The sequence below is a fragment of the Salvelinus alpinus genome, chromosome 16 (genome assembly GCF_045679555.1).
Source record: "Salvelinus alpinus chromosome 16, SLU_Salpinus.1, whole genome shotgun sequence".
Taxonomy (NCBI): domain Eukaryota; kingdom Metazoa; phylum Chordata; class Actinopteri; order Salmoniformes; family Salmonidae; genus Salvelinus; species Salvelinus alpinus.
In genome coordinates this window covers 44,484,355-44,503,373 of record NC_092101.1, presented here as the reverse complement: position 1 = coordinate 44,503,373, position 19,019 = coordinate 44,484,355, and the positions used below count along the sequence as shown (strand labels likewise).

General features: G+C 48.9%; 1 protein-coding gene across 2 annotated transcripts in view; it reads right to left on the bottom strand.

The window, feature by feature from the left end:
• hmcn1 (hemicentin 1) overlaps positions 1 to 19,019 on the bottom strand; it is a 229,641-nt gene that overhangs the window by 121,259 nt on the left and 89,363 nt on the right. For both annotated transcript variants that reach the window (XM_071346348.1, XM_071346349.1), the window contains exons 11-14: positions 18,347 to 18,616; positions 9,498 to 9,639; positions 9,070 to 9,197; positions 8,836 to 8,949 (exon numbers count right to left, since the gene is read on the bottom strand). In XM_071346348.1, coding sequence (XP_071202449.1) covers positions 8,836 to 8,949; positions 9,070 to 9,197; positions 9,498 to 9,639; positions 18,347 to 18,616 — 654 coding nt within the window. The remainder of the gene's footprint in view (positions 1 to 8,835; positions 8,950 to 9,069; positions 9,198 to 9,497; positions 9,640 to 18,346; positions 18,617 to 19,019) is intronic.

Genomic DNA, 19,019 nt, shown 5'->3' with positions numbered 1-19,019 from the left:
CTCTACCTTTGCTGATGAATTCAAGCGAGTGTTTCAAGGTCCTACCAGCGGTCCTGACTCAGCCAAACAGCTCCTGACTCTCCGCCAAGGTCGGCGCAGCGTGACGGACTATGCCATCCAGTTCCGCACGGTGGCAGCAGCGAGTGGCTGGAATGACGAGGCGCTCACAGTGTGCTTTTTGAAGGGTCTTTCCGACACCATCCAAGATGAACTGGCCACTCGGGAACCACCGGACAACCTCGAGTCCATGATCAAGTTGGCTTCACGCATAGACCAGCGTCTGAGAGAGAGAGAGCTCAACCGTAGATCTCTCACCCTAGCTCCTATCGGTCCCAGCTCCGAGTCTCCACCTTTATCCCCGCTGACTCCACCGGAACCCATGCAGGTTGGACGCATCTCCCAGGCTGAGAGACACCGCCGGATGAGGGAGCGATGCTGTCTATATTGCGGCAAACCGGGCCATTTCCTCTCCACGTGTCCCGGGCTCCAGGGAAAACGCACTCTCCCGTGCAGGCCTGGGAGGACTGTAACGGGAAACATAACCTCCTCCCATCCATCCAACTCCCGCCTGCTCATTCCAGTTACCCTTTCCTGGGACAACCACGAGCTTCCCCTTCAAGCCTTGGTAGACTCTGGAGCCGCAGGTAACTTCATGGATGGTGTCTGGGCGAAGGAGAATGGCGTTCCCTCTGAACCTCTAAGTGACCCCATAAGGGTTACTACGTTGGATGGAAGCCCTTTGGGATCTGGACTTGTCACTCGTGTCACTACCCCCTTGCGTCTTTCAGTTTCCCAACACCAGGAAGTGATGAACTTTCATCTGACCTCGTGTTCCGAGTTCCCTCTCGTCCTTGGATACCCCTGGCTTCACAGCCATAACCCTCACATCGACTGGTCTGTGGGCACTATCAAGCAGTGGGGTCCTACGTGCCAAGCCACTTGTATCTTCCCAAGTTCCCCGAGTTCCCCTCCCGAGTCTCTAGAATCCATCGACCTGTCCCGAGTTCCCGAGTGTTACCATGACCTCAAACCGGTATTTAGCAAACAGAGGGCCACCAAACTACCACCCCATAGACCTTACGATTGCTCCATCGACCTGTTTCCGGGCACCTGCCCCCCCAGGGGTCGGGTCTTTTCCCTATCTCCTCCCGAACGAGCTGCTATGGATACCTACATCAAGGACGCTCTGGCAGCAGGCCTCATGCGTCCATCCACCTCGCCGGCGGGAGCAGGGTTTTTCTTTGTGGCCAAAAAAGACGGGGGATTACGTCCTTGCATCGACTACCGGGGACTTAATGCCATAACCGTCCGTAACCGCTACCCGCTACCCCTTATGGACACAGCCTTTGAGCTGCTCCAGGAAGCAGTGGTCTTCACTAAGCTTGACCTGCGGAACGCATACCATCTTGTGCGGATCAAACCCGGTGACGAGTGGAAGACCGCTTTCAACACGCCTACTGGTCACTACGAATACTTGGTGATGCCCTTCGGCCTGACCAACGCCCCGGCTGTGTTCCAAGCGCTCATAAACGATGTGCTTAGGGATATGCTTAACATTTTCGTGTTTGTTTACTTGGATGACATCCTCATCTTTTCGAGCTCCCTTCAAGAACACACTAAGCATGTCAGACAAGTGCTCAAACGCCTCCTAGACAGCCATTTGTACGTTAAGCCGGAAAAGTGTGAATTCCATTCCTCTCGAGTACAGTTCCTGGGATTTGTAGTGGAACCCGGTCGAGTCCAGATGGACCCCAAGAAGGTAGGGGCGGTAGCAGATTGGCCCACCCCCAAGTCCGTTAAGGAAGTTCAGCGTTTCCTGGGCTTCACTAACTTCTACCGCAAGTTCATCAAGAACTTCAGCTCGGTGGCAGCCCCTCTCTCAGCTTTAACCAAGGGTGGCAACACAAGGTTTCTGTGGGGAAGAGAAGCTGAGACGGCCTTCCAAGGACTCAAGCAGCGCATCCTCTCTGCTCCCATCCTGACACTACCGACGGCGGATGAACCTTTTGTGGTGGAGGTAGACGCATCAGAGGTTGGTGTTGGAGCTGTCCTGTCTCAGAGGGGTGAAGACAAGAGGCTTCATCCTTGCGCCTTCTTCTCTCACCGGCTTACCCCGGCCGAGAGGAATTACGATGTGGGGGATCGTGAACTCCTAGCGGTTAAGATGGCATTGAAGGAATGGAGACACTGGCTCGAGGGGGCTTCTCAACCGTTTCAAGTGCTTACGGACCACAAAAATCTGGAGTATATCCAGCAGGCGAAGCGGTTGAACTCCAGACAAGCTCGATGGTCTCTTTTCTTCAGCCGATTCCAGTTTATTCTCACCTATAGACCCGGGTCGAAGAATCTCAAACCGGATGCCTTGTCACGAGTCTACTCTCCTGCCATTCGAGAAGATACTGACATGACTGTTCTTCCTGCCGCTAAGATCGTGGCTCCGATCTCGTGGCAAGTGGAGGATACCGTGAAACAAGCTCAAGCCATCGAACCGGGCCCTGGAGGAGGTCCTGCTAATCGGTTGTTTGTTCCCAAGGCAGCAAGGTCCCAAGTCCTTCTGTGGGGGCACTCCTCTCGCCTCACCTGTCACCCGGGCGTAGGTCGCACCTTGGAGTTCATCCAGCGTAAGTTCTGGTGGCCCACCATAAAAGAAGACGTTGCCACTTTCGTCAAGGCCTGTTCCGTGTGCTGCCAGGGCAAATCTTCTCACCTCCGCCCTCAAGGACTCCTTCACCCTTTATCTATTCCCCACCGACCCTGGTCCCATATCTCGCTGGACTTTATTACTGGCCTTCCTCCGTCCCATGGTAATACTACGATCCTAGTCATCATCGACAGGTTTTCTAAGGCGGCCAGGTTTGTTCCCTTGACCAAATTACCTTCTGCCAAGGAAACAGCTGAGTTGGTGATTAACCATGTGTTCCGAGTCTTTGGCATCCCGCAAGATATGGTTTCCGACAGAGGTCCCCAGTTCGCCTCAAGGTTTTGGAAGGCCTTCTGCCAACTCATAGGGGCCACGGCCAGTTTATCTTCAGGGTACCATCCGGAGTCCAACGGCCAAACTGAGAGGATGAATCAGGAGCTGGAAACCACCCTCAGATGTATGGTTTCCAACAACCCATCCACATGGTCATCCTTCATTGTTTGGGCTGAGTACGCGCACAACACCTTGTGCTCCTCCTCCACTGGTATATCCCCGCACGAGTGTCAGTTTGGCTATGCTCCTCTATTGTTCCCGGACCAGGAGGCAGAAGTCAGAGTGCCTTCAGCCTCGAGGTTCATCAGACGCTGTCGGCTTACGTGGAAGAAGGCCCGTCTTAATCTTCTGCGTTCCTCTCAGCATTACCAACGACAAGCCAACAGACGTCGCCGTCCCGGTCCTACCCTGTACCCCGGCCAGAGAGTATGGCTCTCAACAAAAAACTTACCGCTACGGGTGGAGTCTCGCAAGCTGTCCCAGAGATTCATCGGACCCTTTAAGATTGCCAGGAGAGTCAATCCCGTTACTTTTCGCCTGCACTTACCCAGATCCCTTAAAATCAATCCCACATTTCACATTTCTTTATTAAAACCTGTTGTTTTTTCTCCCCTTATTCCGGCAGGCAGACCTCCCCCTCCGCCCCGTGTCATCGGAGGCCAGTCGGCTTATACCGTCCACCGGATACTGGACTCCCGCCGGGTGCAGCGGTCCTGGCAGTATCTGGTGGACTGGGAAGGCTACGGTCCCGAGGAGCGCTCCTGGGTTCCTGCCAAGGACATACTGGACCCTGACCTCATTCGTCAGTTCAGGGCCCTCCACCCTGAGAAGGCTGGTAGGAACGTCAGGAGCCGTTCCTAGGAGGGGGATTCTGTCAGGTTTTGGCCAGGACTGTTCTGGTTTTTTGTCACTAGATGTCCCCATTGCACCTTTTTTGTACCTTTTTGTTTTTCCCTTGCTCTATTATTGTTTGCACCTGTATGTCGTTCCCTTGTTAGTATTTAATCCCTGTGTGTTCCTTAGTTCCTTGCTCAGTGTTTGTATGTTAGCACCCAGCCCCAGCCCAAGCCTTGTTGTGAACATATATTTTTCTCTTGTTGGATTTTCCAGAGGTTCTCTGGTTTTGTTCTTTTGTATTTTGGATTAGTCTTTTAGGTTTGTTTTTTCCCTTGCTGTTTTTACCACTTTGTGGATTTTCTTTGTATTTTGGAAGTTATCTATTTTTTATTAAACCACCATCTCTAGTACTGCTGTGTCTGCCTCATCTTCTGGGTTCTGCCGATTTAGTGACTGTTTCTCGCACCGGGTCCTGACAGTTGTTCCCTCCTTTTCTGGCATAACAGCCTCCACTCTTCTGGGAAGGCTTTCCACTAGATGTGGGAGCATTGCTGCGGGTACTTGCTTCCATTCAGCCACAAGAGCATTAGTGAGGTCGGGCACTGATGTTAGGCGATTAGGCCTGGCTCGCAGTCAGCATTCCAATTCATCCCAAAGCCTATAGCCTTTAGCTCAGTGTGGATGTTGCCTGTAATCCATGGCTTCTGGTTGGGATATGTATGTATGGTCACTGTGGGGACTACATTGTCGATGTACTTATTAATGAAGCCCGTGACTGTGTGTGGAGTAAAGCTGATCTAGAGTTTTTTCGCCTCTAGTTGCACAGATGAAACGCTTGTAAAAATGAGGTGAGATGGAGTTCAGTTTCCCTGCATTAAAATCACCGGCCACTAGGAGCACCACCTCTAGATGGGCATTTTCTTGTTTGCTTACGGCCTTATACAGCTCGCTGAGAGCGGTCTTAGTGCCAGCATCGGTCTGCGGTGGTAAATAGACGGCTAAGAAAAAGATAGATGAAAACTCTGGGTAAATAGTATGGTCTTCAGCTTATTATTTTATATTCTATTTCTGGCGAGCAAAACCTATCAAATACATAAACTGAGGCGAGAAAAACCGATCAAGTACATAAACTGAAGCAAGCAAAACCAATGAAATTTTATCAAATGCTGTGTGTTTGTTTGCAGCAAATTTTTATGAAATGAGAATGAACATTTGCATCATTCATTCTTTCTTTTAGTGTGTACTCTTCATCTTTCTCTTTGTCTTTCTCGTTCAAAGAATAAGTGGACAGAGCAGCAGAATGAAAAAGATGGTGTGTTTTAAGTGTTAGACTAAAAGACAGGAGCGTTTTAAGGGTTGGACTAAAAGACAGGAGCGTTTTAAGGGTTGGACTAAAAGACAGGAGCGTTTTAAGGGTTGGACTAAAAGACAGGAGCGTTTTAAGGGTTAGACTAAAATACAGGAGCGTTTTAAGGGTTGGACTAAAAGACAGGAGCGTTTTAAGGGTTGGACTAAAAGACAGGAGCGTTTTAAGGGTTGGACTAAAAGACAGGAACGTTTTAAGGGTTGGACTAAAAGACAGGAGCGTTTTAAATGTTGGACTAAAATACTGGAGCGTTTTAAGGGTTGGACTAAAAGACAGGAGCGTTTTAAGGGTTGGACTAAAAGACAGGAGCGTTTTAAGGGTTGGACTAAAAGACAGGAACGTTTTAAGGGTTGGACTAAAAGACAGGAGCGTTTTAAATGTTGGACTAAAATACTGGAGCGTTTTAAGGGTTGGACTAAAAGACAGGAGCGTTTTAAGGGTTGGACTAAAAGACAGGAACGTTTTAAGGGTTGGACTAAAAGACAGGAGCGTTTTAAGGGTTGGACTAAAAGACAGGAGCGTTTTAAGGGTTGGACTAAAAGACAGGAGCGTTTTAAGGATTGGACTAAAAGACAGGAGCGTTTTAAGGGTTGGACTAAAAGACAGGAGCGTTTTAAGGGTTGGACTAAAAGACAGGAGCGTTTTAAGGGTTGGACTAAAAGACAGGAGCGTTTTAAGGGTTCCCACAGGGTGGCCAGAGTCAGTCAAGTGTGTCATAGGTGTCAGAGGAGCACTTCCTGTGCACCAGCCGATAAAACACTCCACTTCCTGCTCTGCACTCTATAAAATATACGACTTCCTGTCTGCCCAGGGCCCCGGCAAGCTGATTTATTAAGGCCAACACACAGAGGTATGTGAATGAGAAGTCTCTTTGTGGGTGTGTCTGTGTGTGTGTGTGTGTGTGTGTGTGTGTGTGTGTGTGTGTGTGTGTGTGTGTGTGTGTGTGTGTGTGTGTGTGTGTGTGTGTGTGTGTGTGTGTGTGTGTGTGTGTGTGTGTGTGTGTGTGTGTGTGTGTGTGTGTATGCGTATGTCTCTGTGTGTGTCTGTGTGTGTAGGTCTCTGTGTGTGTCTATGTGTGTGTGTCTCTGTGTGTGTCTGTCTGTGTGTCTGTGTGTGTGTGTGTGTGTGTGTGTGTGTGTGTGTGTGTGTGTGTGTGTGTGTGTGTGTGTGTGTGTGTGTGTGTGTGTGTGTGTGTGTGTGTGTGTGTGTGTGTGTGTGTGTGTGTGTGTGTGTGTGTGTGTGTGTGTGTGTGTGTGTGTGGGTGTGGGTGTGTGTGTGTGTGTGTCTGTATCTGTGTGTGTCTGTGTGTATGTCTCTATGTGTGTCTGTGTGTGTGTGTGTGTATGTGTCTAAGTGTGTCTGTGTATGTCTCTGTGTGTGTGTGTGTATGTCTGCGTGGGACTGATTTCTTTATTCCGCTCCCTCTTGATCCCAGGCTGTGTCGTGACCGAGAGTCCCATAGGGCAGTGTACAATTGGCCTAGCGTTGTCTAGGTTAGCGGAGGGTTTGTCTGGGGAGGCTTTACTTGGATCATCGCGCTCTAGCGACTCCTTGTGGCGGGCCGGGCGCCTGCAGGCTGACTTCGGTTGTCAGTTGAATGGTGTTTCCTCCAACACATCGGTGCGGGTGACGTCCGGGTTATGCGCGCGGGTGTTAAGAAACACGGTTTGGTGGGTCATGTTTCAGAGGACGCATGACTCGACCTTCACCTCTACCGAGCACGTTGGGGAGTTGCAGCGATGCAATTGGATATCACGAAAAAGAGGATACAGGACATACCCTACTTTTTACTACTGAACTAGAAGAATGATGAGAGTGGACACTTATAGGATATACCCTACCTTTTAGGAGTGGGAGACAGTGACAAATAAATTGGTAATAAATACCTATTGAAAAGGATCACTATGGTAACCTATGAGCGCCTTACACCTCAGCTCTACTTCTTTCCATTATCAGTATTTATTTACAGACACTGCAGTAATCTATATCCTATCAGTATTTATTTACAGACACTGCAGTAATCTATATCCCATCAGTATTTATTTACAGACACTGCAGTAATCTATATCCTATCAGTATTTATTTACAGACACTGCAGTAATCTATATCCTATCAGTATTTATTTACAGACACTGCAGTAATCTGTATCCTATCAGTATTTATTTACAGACACTGCAGTAATCTATATCCTATCAGTATTTATTTACAGACACTGCAGTAATCTATATCCTATCAGTATTTATTTACAGACACTGCAGTAATCTATATCCCATCAGTATTTATTTACAGACACTGCAGTAGTCTATATCCCATCAGTATTTATTTACAGACACTGCAGTAATCTGTATCCTATCAGTATTTATTTACAGACACTGCAGTAATCTATATCCCATCAGTATTTATTTACAGACACTGCAGTAATCTGTATCCTATCAGTATTTATTTACAGACACTGCAGTAATCTGTATCCTATCAGTATTTATTTACAGACACTGCAGTAATCTGTATCCTATCAGTATTTATTTACAGACACTGCAGTAATCTATATCCTATCAGTATTTATTTACAGACACTGCAGTAATCTATATCCCATCAGTATTTATTTACAGACACTGCAGTAATCTGTATCCTATCAGTATTTATTTACAGACACTGCAGTAATCTGTATCCTATCAGTATTTATTTACAGACACTGCAGTAATCTGTATCCTATCAGTATTTATTTACAGACACTGCAGTAATCTATATCCTATCAGTATTTATTTACAGACACTGCAGTAATCTATATCCCATCAGTATTTATTTACAGACACTGCAGTAATCTATATCCTATCAGTATTTATTTACAGACATTGCAGTAATCTATATCATATCAGTATTTATTTACAGACACTGCAGTAATCTATATCCTATCAGTATTTATTTACAGACACTGCAGTAATCTATATCCTATCAGTATTTATTTACAGACACTGCAGTAATCTATATCCTATCAGTATTTATTTACAGACACTGCAGTAATCTATATCCTATCAGTATTTATTTACAGACACTGCAGTAACCTATATCCTATCAGTATTTATTTACAGACACTGCAGTAACCTATATCCTATCAGTATTTATTTACAGACACTGCAGTAACCTATATCCTATCAGTATTTATTTACAGACACTGCAGTAATCTATATCCTAATCACATGATTCTCCGCCCGTACATAGACTACCTCATTTCATAGAGACCACACATATACTAGACACACTTGATCTGGCACGTCCAACACGGAGAGGAGAGGTAGGCTACTTAACGTGAAACAGCGAATTCTTAAGTGTGTGAATAATGCGACAAAGATGTGTTTCTAATACAATAGGAAGAGGCCTGGTCCAACGCATACAAAGCAGAAAGACGACCATTTCCAAATAATCTGCAGGACAAACAAAGTTGTCTGTCTGAAAAAACGCAGACTGTGCCGCAATGATCTATGTTGGGACCCACGGGAAAGCAACCCTCCATAAAGTCAGGGTTAAGTAACCATATGGGATATTCATGTCCTGAGGAGTAAAAGCTACACTCCATACTCAACGACAGATGAAGGCCTCTTCTCTTCTCATCATCTCTCTGCCACACACAGGAGGCTGCTTCCAAGTCAACATACCTTACCTTTGAACCACCTGATCTCCGGCTGGGGGATCCCTGAGGCGGAGCATGCCAAGATGGCGGTTTCTCCTAGACCAATCAGAATCTCACTCAGCACCACGATCACCACAGGGGACTCTGGGAGAAGACAAGAGACCAGGGGGGTGAGAGTATGAGAGAGGGAGACTGACAGAGCACAACACAGGTTAAAGGAGTCCGTCAGTCCGTCCGTCTGCATGTCTATTGTGTCTTACTCACCGATATAGGTGAGGACGGATGTTTGAGTGTCTGTCCCAGCCAGGTTGCTGGCCAGACAGCCGTACACCCCAGCATCCTTCTGTTCCATGTTCCTGATGATCAGACTCCCATCAGGGGTCATTCTGTGTCTGCACAGGGGTCAGAGGTCAGAGGGTTAATACATATTGACACACATCAACCTCATCTACACACCTGTAATAACACAGCAAGACAGACAACACTCCATGAAGTACATTAGCACACAGTCATCTGAAGATCCCAAGCAACAGCTCGGACTAAATTATTTAGTTATTTGTTAAGTGCCACCAAAGCACGATAACCCTTGAGCTTTGAGCACCACAACAGACAAAACAAACACAGGACAGCGCATCCTTCTGCCACTCCTGACCTGCGTGACCTGTGTGAGAGGTGAAAGGTTGTGACCTCACCTGCTGGAACCCATGAGGAACATGTCGTTGTGTGTCCAGACCAGGTGGGGGGCGGGGTAACCTCTCGCCGAGCACCTGATCCTCACTTCCTGTCCCGTGGTAAAGGTCTGGTGCCGGGGGTCCACTGACACCTGGGGGGGCTCTGGAAGAAAGGAGGGGGTCAGAGGTCACAGCAACATGAATATCCTTAAATCATCTGGTTCAATAATGATTGCTGCCATCAAAGATCAATTCATATAATCCACTGATCAAATGTACATTGTATATCTTTAAAGTTGAAGGTGAGACTACCTTGCACAGTGGTTTATACAAGCGTATCAATAAACACGGTGTGATGAAAGCAGGCAGATAGGAGTCTACCTGTGCCCAGAACCTGCTCCTTTGCCTTCCCACTCGCCAAGTGCCCTTTCGGGTGGTGGTATAATTATATATTTTCTGCAGTTGTTGTTCTGAACCCACTGCCCCCAAGTCATCGTGACTTCGTCAAGTTTGCCACTCCCCACCCCTACCCCGTCCGTTAGTCTGCTCTGTACGGAGCTAACGTGCTTGCCCGCGCCGGTATCCAAACATGCATGGCTTGAAATGCGGTAATAAAAATAGAAATGGACTCGTAGCCGCGGAAAGGATCCTGGAGGTGCAGCAGCACCCCTGATATATTGAAATACATTGGTCAAAGTTATAGAATTACTACTGCCTTTTTAGAGAAAGAAATCAAATCATTCAGAATAGCCTACTACACCCTGAGTCGGCCTATCATTTAGCCACAGAGGATCAACAGATCCTTTCAAAAAATAGCCTAGCTGTGGGTTGTGTGTAGTCCAATAACAAGGCATAGCCTACAGTCGAGAACGCACAACGAATCTGTCAGCGAACAGCATGCAGACAAAACAGGCCTTTCGCAATGTTTGAAATACAATTGCGGAAAAACACAGGTTGGAAAGCAAATAGCTCCTGCTGAAAAGAGAAGACTCCAACCGGTCTACTGTTAGCTAGCAAAATATTTAATCAACTTCCAAATAGGCCCATTGAGCTAACATTGTTTGACAAAGTAAAACAAGAGAGAGGCACCAGCGTATCGGTCATCTCCGACCTGCGCATCATTGGGTGAGTCAGTGAAACTTTGAAAGATGTTTAGGACTATAATTTCCTGTACAATATGTGTGTCCCAATACAGCTAGGCCTGGACTATTGATAGATTCAAGACCAGATCATTATTATTGATCTTAGATTCTCAGTTTGTCAGTGTCAAAGTAGCCTGTCATTTCCATCATTTGTGCAGTATTAAAAAAGATTCAGCTCAAGTCTCCAGTCATGTAAAAGGCCACATTTTCCCCGGACTCCAGGCTACATTATTATAAAGGTACCTCAGAGCTCCCCAGGGCCCCCCCCCTCTCACGACCTCAGAGCTCCCCAGGTCACCCCCCTCTCACGACCTCAGAGCTCCCCAGGTCACCCCCCTCTCACGACCTCAGAGCTCCCCAGGTCACCCCCCTCTCACGACCTCAGAGCTCCCCAGGTCACCCCCCTCTCAAGACCTCAGAGCTCCCCAGGTCACCCCCCTCTCACGACCTCAGAGCTCCCCAGGTCACCCCCCTCTCAAGACCTCAGAGCTCCCCAGGTCACGCCCCTCTCACGACCTCAGAGCTCCCCAGGTCACCCCCCTCTCACGACCTCAGAGCTCCCCAGGTCACCCCCTCTCAAGACCTCAGAGCTCCCTAGGTCACCCCCCTCTCACGACCTCAGAGCTCCCCAGGTCACCCCCCTCTCACAACCTCAGAGCTCCCCAGGTCCCCCCCTCTCACGAGCTCAGAGCTCCCCAGGTCACCCCCCTCTCACGACCTCAGAGCTCCCCAGGTCCCCCACCTCTCAAGACCCCAGAGCTCCCCAGGTCCCCCCTCTCTCATGACCTCAGAGCTCCCCAGGTCCCCCCCCCTCTCACGACCTCAGAGCTCCCCAGGTCACCCCCTCTCACGACCTCAGAGCTCCCCAGGTCCCCCACCTCTCAAGACCCCAGAGCTCCCCAGGTCCCCCCTCTCTCACGACCTCAGAGCTCCCCAGGTCCCCCCTCTCTCACGACCTCAGAGCTCCCCAGGTCACCCCCCTCTCACGACCTCAGAGCTCCCCAGGTCACCCCCCTCTCATGACCTCAGAGCTCCCCAGGTCCCCCCCCTCTCATGACCTCAGAGCTCCCCAGGTCACCCCCTCTCACGACCTCAGAGCTCCCCAGGTCACCCCCCTCTCATGACCTCAGAGCTCCCCAGGTCCCCCCCCCTCTCATGACCTCAGAGCTCCCCAGGTCACCCCCCTCTCATGACCTCAGAGCTCCCCAGGTCACCCCCCTCTTATGACCTCAGAGCTCCCCAGGTCACCCCCCTCTCATGACCTCAGAGCTCCCCAGGTCACCCCCCTCTCACGACCTCAGAGCTCCCCAGGTCACCTCACTCTGACACTCACTTTTTGTTCCAGCACCTCCCGATTTACAAATGAAGGACTGAACACAGTAGCCTAGACGCTAGTTAACCACCATATAGGCTATGATAATATCCACACAAGCCACTAGCCAGCTAGCCATATATCAGTTAGAAGATGATGCATATTAGGCTATATTATGAAGTTATTATTTAAGAGCATTGAAGATAAATCACAAACGGTAAAAAGTTTAATAGAGCTAGCTAACTAGCAGATTTACATCAACATAAATGATCAGCTGATAGCCGAGCATCTTTTCCCCGTGTCAATCATGTCTTTAGGAGACACTGTGACAAGCGTGCTTACAGTGTGTGATGAATGAGTGTGTTGTCGCATAAATAAATAGACCTATGGAAGTAAAAAAATATCATAATTCACTACAGAGGCACATAAGGCTCAGGCAGTTAGTATGTTATGAATTTTGAGATATTAATAATTTTTTATAATTCAAGGGGGGGGGGGGGGGTCTGTGCACGGCCCTGGATGAAAGGCTAAAGATGATGCAGATATAAGGCTTAGATTTGGTCTAGCAAGTTGGCACAGACAGCAGACTAACCCAGACCTCCATGTCCTGATACAGACCTGTCTAAAGATTTAGGCTCAGTTGTCACCCTTCTGCCTTGTTCACACCTAATAGCTTTAATAGAACATAACAGTTGTATATTCTACGTAGCGTTAAAACTGCTGCACGTAACTACAACCATTAATGTTTCACAGAATATCTTTCATCGTAATCTCTCTTTTAATTGGTTAAAAAAATAAGGAATACTGATTCCAGATCTTCCCAAAGCCACCCGAATCCGCAAAGATTTTCCAATTGATTCATGATGTGTAACTCATCCCTAAAAGTGTGTGTTTTCCCAATTTTCGCCTCCTGTCAAAATAATCTCCAGAGCCCAGTGCGCTCTAGCTCCGAGAAAATCCACAGCAGGATCCGGACTTCCCAACAAAGAAGACTTACAGGAGGGTTTCCTGTTCTATACAGAACAACCCTCCCATTCTCATTCTCATTCCCTCTAGGAATTCCCAAGAAGGATGTGTCCCTTCCTTTGTCCCCATGACTAGGATAGTGTTTTCATTCATTCTTTCTGTTTTTCTTTGGACACTGACTGTAAATCCTATGATAACACTTCACCTAGGATGTCTCAATAAGGGGTCTGGGGTGATAGAGGGGTAAACAATAAAACATTACAATGATTATGAAGAAACAGCACTATACCTACAGTATGTTATAAAGGTGCTGTTTGGCTGTCGTGATACTGTCCACTACTATCCTTAAAATTCTCACTACAGGAGCCAACTGTCATCAGGTCATGAAAAGAGAGGGAGGGAGAGAGAGATAACCTCTGAACAAATTACATATAATTCCTTGACATGGAATCATCTGGACAATAGATCTCATTGGCCTCATCTATAACCCACTTTCCATCTGTATCCCACATAGAGGAAGACTTTGAACATGCTGTCTGTCTGAACACACCTCTACCTGCTCTCATCACCTTCTCTTCACCCCACGTCTTTCCCCTTTACTGGGTGACCCGGTGACATCTCTCTGAGGATTAGGGGTTTCCTACAGTACAAGGAGACATGTTTCTCAAGTTTTACTCAGCAATAGGCTTTATGTGTCAGGACCAGGCCTGTCTTTGCCCACTGTTGTCCCGTGTCAGCAGCCCTGGCCCACTTCAAAGACCTAGCCTAATGACTAGGATGGACCTGACCAGGGGGTTGTTAAAGAACAGCAGGGGCCCTGGGACAGCTGTTACACACAGAGAGAGAGAGAGAGAGAGAGAGAGAGAGAGAGAGAGAGAGAGAGAGAGAGAGAGAGAGAGAGAGAGAGAGAGAGAGAGAGAGAGAGAGAGAGAGAGAGAGAGAGAGAGAGAGAGAGAGAGAGAGAGAGAGAGAGAGAGAGAGAGAGAGAGAGAGAGAGAGAGAGAGAGAGAGAGAGAGAGAGAGAGAGAGAGAGAGAGAGAGAGAGAGAGAGAGAGAGAGAGAGAGAGTAGAGAGAGAGAGAGAGAGAGAGAGAGAGAGAGAGAGAGAGAGAGAGAGAGAGAGAGAGAGAGAGAGAGAGAGAGAGAGAGAGAGAGAGAGAGAGAGAGAGAGAGAGAGAGAGAGAAAGGGGCATGGAGAGAGCTAACGAGAGAAGAAAGGAAGATAGCCGAAGAGAACAAGAGAGAGGAGAGGGGGAGAGGGGAAGAGCTAGGAGAGAGAACAAGAGAGAGGAGAGGGGGAGAGGGGAAGAGCTAGGAGAGAGAACAAGAGAGAGGAGAGGGGGAGAGGGGAAGAGCTAGGAGAGAGAACAAGAGAGAGGAGAGGGGGAGAGGGGAAGAGCTAGGAGAGAGAACAAGAGAGAGGAGAGGGGGAGAGGGGAAGAGCTAGGAGAGAGAACACGAGAGAGGAGAGGGGGAGAGGGGAAGAGCTAGGAGAGAGAACAAGAGAGAGGAGAGGGGGAGAGGGGAAGAGCTAGGAGAGAGAACACGAGAGGAGAGGGGGAGAGGGGAAGAGCTAGGAGAGAGAACAAGAGAGATGGATGTAGGGAGGGAGATAAAAACACAAGAGTGCAACACTGAAAACCACCCAAGAAACCCTGGGAAACTTTTTTTTAGGTCAATTGAGCAACTTATCACTCAATGAGCTGAGCAAATGACAGGGCAGGATGGAGAAGTTCGTTCCAAACGTGTCTGCAGCAGCACCGGTACTGTATTCAGTAACCTTCAGTAACCCCTCAGTAACTGAGTGCCATAAAGCCCTGAGAGCAGAACAAGCCCAGGAGCTAACCTAGAACACAGTGAAACACTTCTGACACATTCTGGTTGTCATAGAACACAGTGAAACACTTCTGACACATGCTGCCTGTCATAGAACACAGTGGAACACTTCTGATACATTCTGCTTGTCCAAGAACACAGTGGAACACTTCTGACACATTCTGGCTGTCCTAGAACACAGTGAAACACTTCTGATACATTCTGCTTGTCCAAGAACACAGTGGAACACTTCTGACACATTATGTCTGTCCTAGAACACAGTGAAACACTTCTGACACATTCTGCTTGTCCAAGAACACAGTGGAACACTTCTGACACATTATGTCTGTCCTAGAACACAGTGGAAAACGTCTGACAAATTCTGCCTGTCCTAGAACATTATGAAACACTTCTGATACATTCTGGCTGTCCTAGAACACAGTTGAACACTTCTGACACATTTCACCTGTCCTAGAACACAGTGGAACACTTCTGACACATTATGTCTGTCCTAGAACACAGTGGAACACTTCTGACACATTCTGGCTATCCTAGAACACAGTGGAACACTTCTGACACATTCTGCCTGTTATAGAATACAGTGGAACACTTCTGACTAATTATGCCAGTCCTAGAACCCAGTGGAACACGTCTGACACACTCTGGCTGTCCTAGAACCCAGTGGAACACTTCTGACACATTCTGCCTGTTCTAGAACACTTCTGACACATTCTGCCTGTCCTAGAACACAGTGGAAAACTTCTGACACATTCTGCCTGTCCTAGAACATTATGGAACACTTCTGATACATTCTGGCTGTCCTAGAACACAGTGGAACACTTCTGACACATTCTGCCTGTCCTAGAACACAGTGGAACACTTCTGACACATTCTGCCTCTCCTAGAACACAGTGGAACACTTCTGACACATTCTGCCTGTCCTAGAACACAGTGGAACACTTCTGACACATTCTGCCTGTCCTAGAACATTATGGAACACTTCTGATACATTATGTCTGTCCTAGAACACAGTGGAACACTTCTGACACATTCTGCCTGTCATAGAACACAGTGGAACACTTCTGACACATTATGCCTGTGCTAGAACACAATGAAACACTTCTGACACATTCTGCTTGTTCCAGAACACAGTGGAACACTTCTGAAACATTCTGCCTGTCCTAGAACCCAGTGGAACACTTCTGACACATTCTGCTTGTTCCAGAACACAGTGGAACACTTCTGAAACATTCTGCCTGTCCTAGAACACAGTGGAACACTTCTGACACATTCTGCTTGTTCTAGAACACAGTGGAACACTTCTGACACATTCTGCCTGTCCTAGAACACAGTGGAACACTTCTGACACATTATGCCTGTCCTAGAACACAGTGGAACACTTCTGACACATTCTGCCTGTCCTAGAACACAGTGGAACACTTCTGACACATTCTGCCTGTCCTAGAGCCCAGTGGAACACTTCTGACACATTCCGCCTGTCCTAGAACACAGTGGAACACTTCTGACACATTCTGCCTGTCCTAGAACACAGTGGAACACTTCTGACACATTCTGCCTGTTCCATATTCTACAGGTATGGTTATGCTCATGACATGTAACATCACACCTTACAGAGGGTCTTTGAGTTGAGTTACAGTTGATGTCAAGGTTACGGTTAATTAAGGGTATCTCGAGGCTGATAAATAACAGAAGTGAAAATGTGTGTTGATTAAACGTAATGAGACTGACAAATGAGAGTGAAAGAATCTTCCAAGATAACGATTGATCATCAATAGCTTTAAATGAAGTCTTCAGTGACTACACCCCCTCCTCCATGTCACTGTTCTCTTCTCTATCTCTCCTCTCTGTTCTCTGCCCTCTCTCTCTCTCACTCTGTTCTCTCTTTCTCTGTTCCTCTGTTCTCTGCCCTCTCTCTCTATATATATCTGTTCTCTCGCTCTCTATTCTCTCTATCCCTTTCTCACCTCCTGCCACCTGGGCTGTAATGGATGGTCTGGATGGCCTTTGGCTGAGCTCATCTGCTAATAGCTCCTTTTATCTGTCTCACATCGCCATTTCCTGGTAGAAGGCATCCAGAGCACCTCATCGGATACCACCTGACTGTCTGTCAGACAATGTGTTCCTGATGCTGTGTAAGAGAGCTGCTAACTACAGAGGAGATGTACTGTACTGTAAGGAACTTGTTCTAGTTTGTCCTGCCTTTGCGATGGAAATGCCTGGGTTAGCTAGCGCACCAAAACGTCCCATAAAGTATTAGGGTGAGTTATAGGGGCCCGGGAACGGGGAGAGAGGACTGTGTTGGGGAGAGAGGACTGTGTTGGGGAGGGGGGACTGTGTTGGGGAGAGAGGACTGTGTTGGGGAGGGGGGACTGTGTTGGGGAGAGGGGACTGTGTTGGGGAGAGAGGACTGTGTTGGGGAGGGGGGACTGTGTTGGGGAGAGGGGACTGTGTTGGGGAGGGGGGACTGTGTTGAGGAGAGAGGACTTTGTTCTGGAGAGGGGACTGTGTTGGGGAGAGAGGACTGTGTTGGGGAGGGGGGACTGTGTTGGGGAGGGGGGACTGTGTTGGGGAGAGAGGACTGTGTTGGGGAGGGGGGACTGTGTTGGGGAGGGGGGACTGTGTTGGGGAGAGAGGACTGTGTTGGGGAGAGGGGACTGTGTTGGGGAGAGGGGACTTTGTTCTGGAGAGGGGACTGTGTTGGGGAGAGAGGACTGTGTTGGGGAGGGGGGACTGTGTTGGGGAGAAGGGGACTGTGTTGGGGAGAGAGGACTGTGTTGGGGAGGGGGGACTGTGTTGGGGAGGGGGGACTGTGTTGGGGAGAGAGGACTGTGTTGAGGAGAGGGGACTTTGTTCTGGAGAGGGGACTGTGTTGGGGAGAGGGGACTGTGTTGGGGAGGGGGGACTTTGTTCTGGAGAGGGGACTGTGTTGGGGAGAGAGGACTGTGTTGGGGAGGGGGGACTGTGTTGGGGAGGGGGGACTGTGTTGGGGAGAGAGGACTGTGTTGGGGAGGGGGGACTGTGTTGGGGAGGGGGGACTGTGTTGGGGAGAGAGGACTGTGTTGAGGAGAGGGGACTGTGTTGGGGAGAGAGGACTGTGTTGGGGAGAGGGGACTGTGTTGGGGAGAGAGGACTGTGTTGGGGAGAGGGGACTGTGTTGGGGAGAGGGGACTGTGTTTGGGAGTTGGGAGTGGGAACTGTGTTGGGGAGTGGGGAGAGGGGACTGTGTTGGGGAGTGGGAGAGGGGTCTGTGTTGGGGAGCAGGGAGAGGGGTCTGTGTTTGGGAGCAGGGAGAGGGGTCTGTGTTTGGGAGCGAGGAGGGGGTCTGTGTTTGAGAGCGCATAGGGGGTCTGTGTTTGAGAGCGCATAGGGGGTCTGTGTTTGAGAGCGCATAGGGGGTCTGTGTTTGAGAGCAGGGAGGTTGTGTTGCCCAGAGCCCCATACCCCAGCGGTGTAAATCTGATCCCCCAGACATACTCCAGTCCAGCTAACACAGTGTGGAGAGGAGTGAGACACACATACACACATAAATGTACACATATGCATACACAAACACACATAGACGGACAAAAACATTTGCAGGCTTACACACACACACACACACAGAAATACACACACCTTGCACGATGAGGTAGATGCGTTCGGTTGAAACTCCTCCCTCGTTGGTGGCAACACACTCGTACCAGCCGGCGTCGTCGGGGCCAACGGAGTGTATGTCCAGGGAGAGGTTGGCCAGGGGGCGCCGGCGGGGGTCCAGCCGGGCGTCCACACCCCCTCTGTGCCAGGTCAGGTTGAACTGGACCGTACTGGCCACATGGCAGGTCAGAACAGCACTGGAACCTGGAGGCGCTGTCACATTACCGCCCACTGTGATTGTAGGAGGGGGCTCTGTGGAGGGAGGGAGAGAGAGAGGGAGGGAGAGAGAGACAGAGAGTGAGACATAGAGACGGGTAGGGGGTAGACATGGAGAGAGAGACTCAGAGAGGGGGGAGAGGGGGAGATAGACAGAAAGAAAGAGAGAGAGAGAGAGAGAGAGAGACAGAGAGACGGGTAGGGGGTAGACAGGGAGAGAGAGACACAGAGAGGGGGGAGAGGGGGGAGATAGACAGAAAGAGAGAGAGACAGAGAGACAGAGAGACGGGTAGGGGGTAGACATGGAGAGAGAGACTCAGAGAGGGGGGAGAGGGGGAGATAGACAGAAAGAAAGAGAGAGAGAGAGAGAGAGAGACAGAGAGACGGGTAGGGGTAGACAGGGAGAGAGAGACACAGAGAGGGGGGAGATAGACAGAAA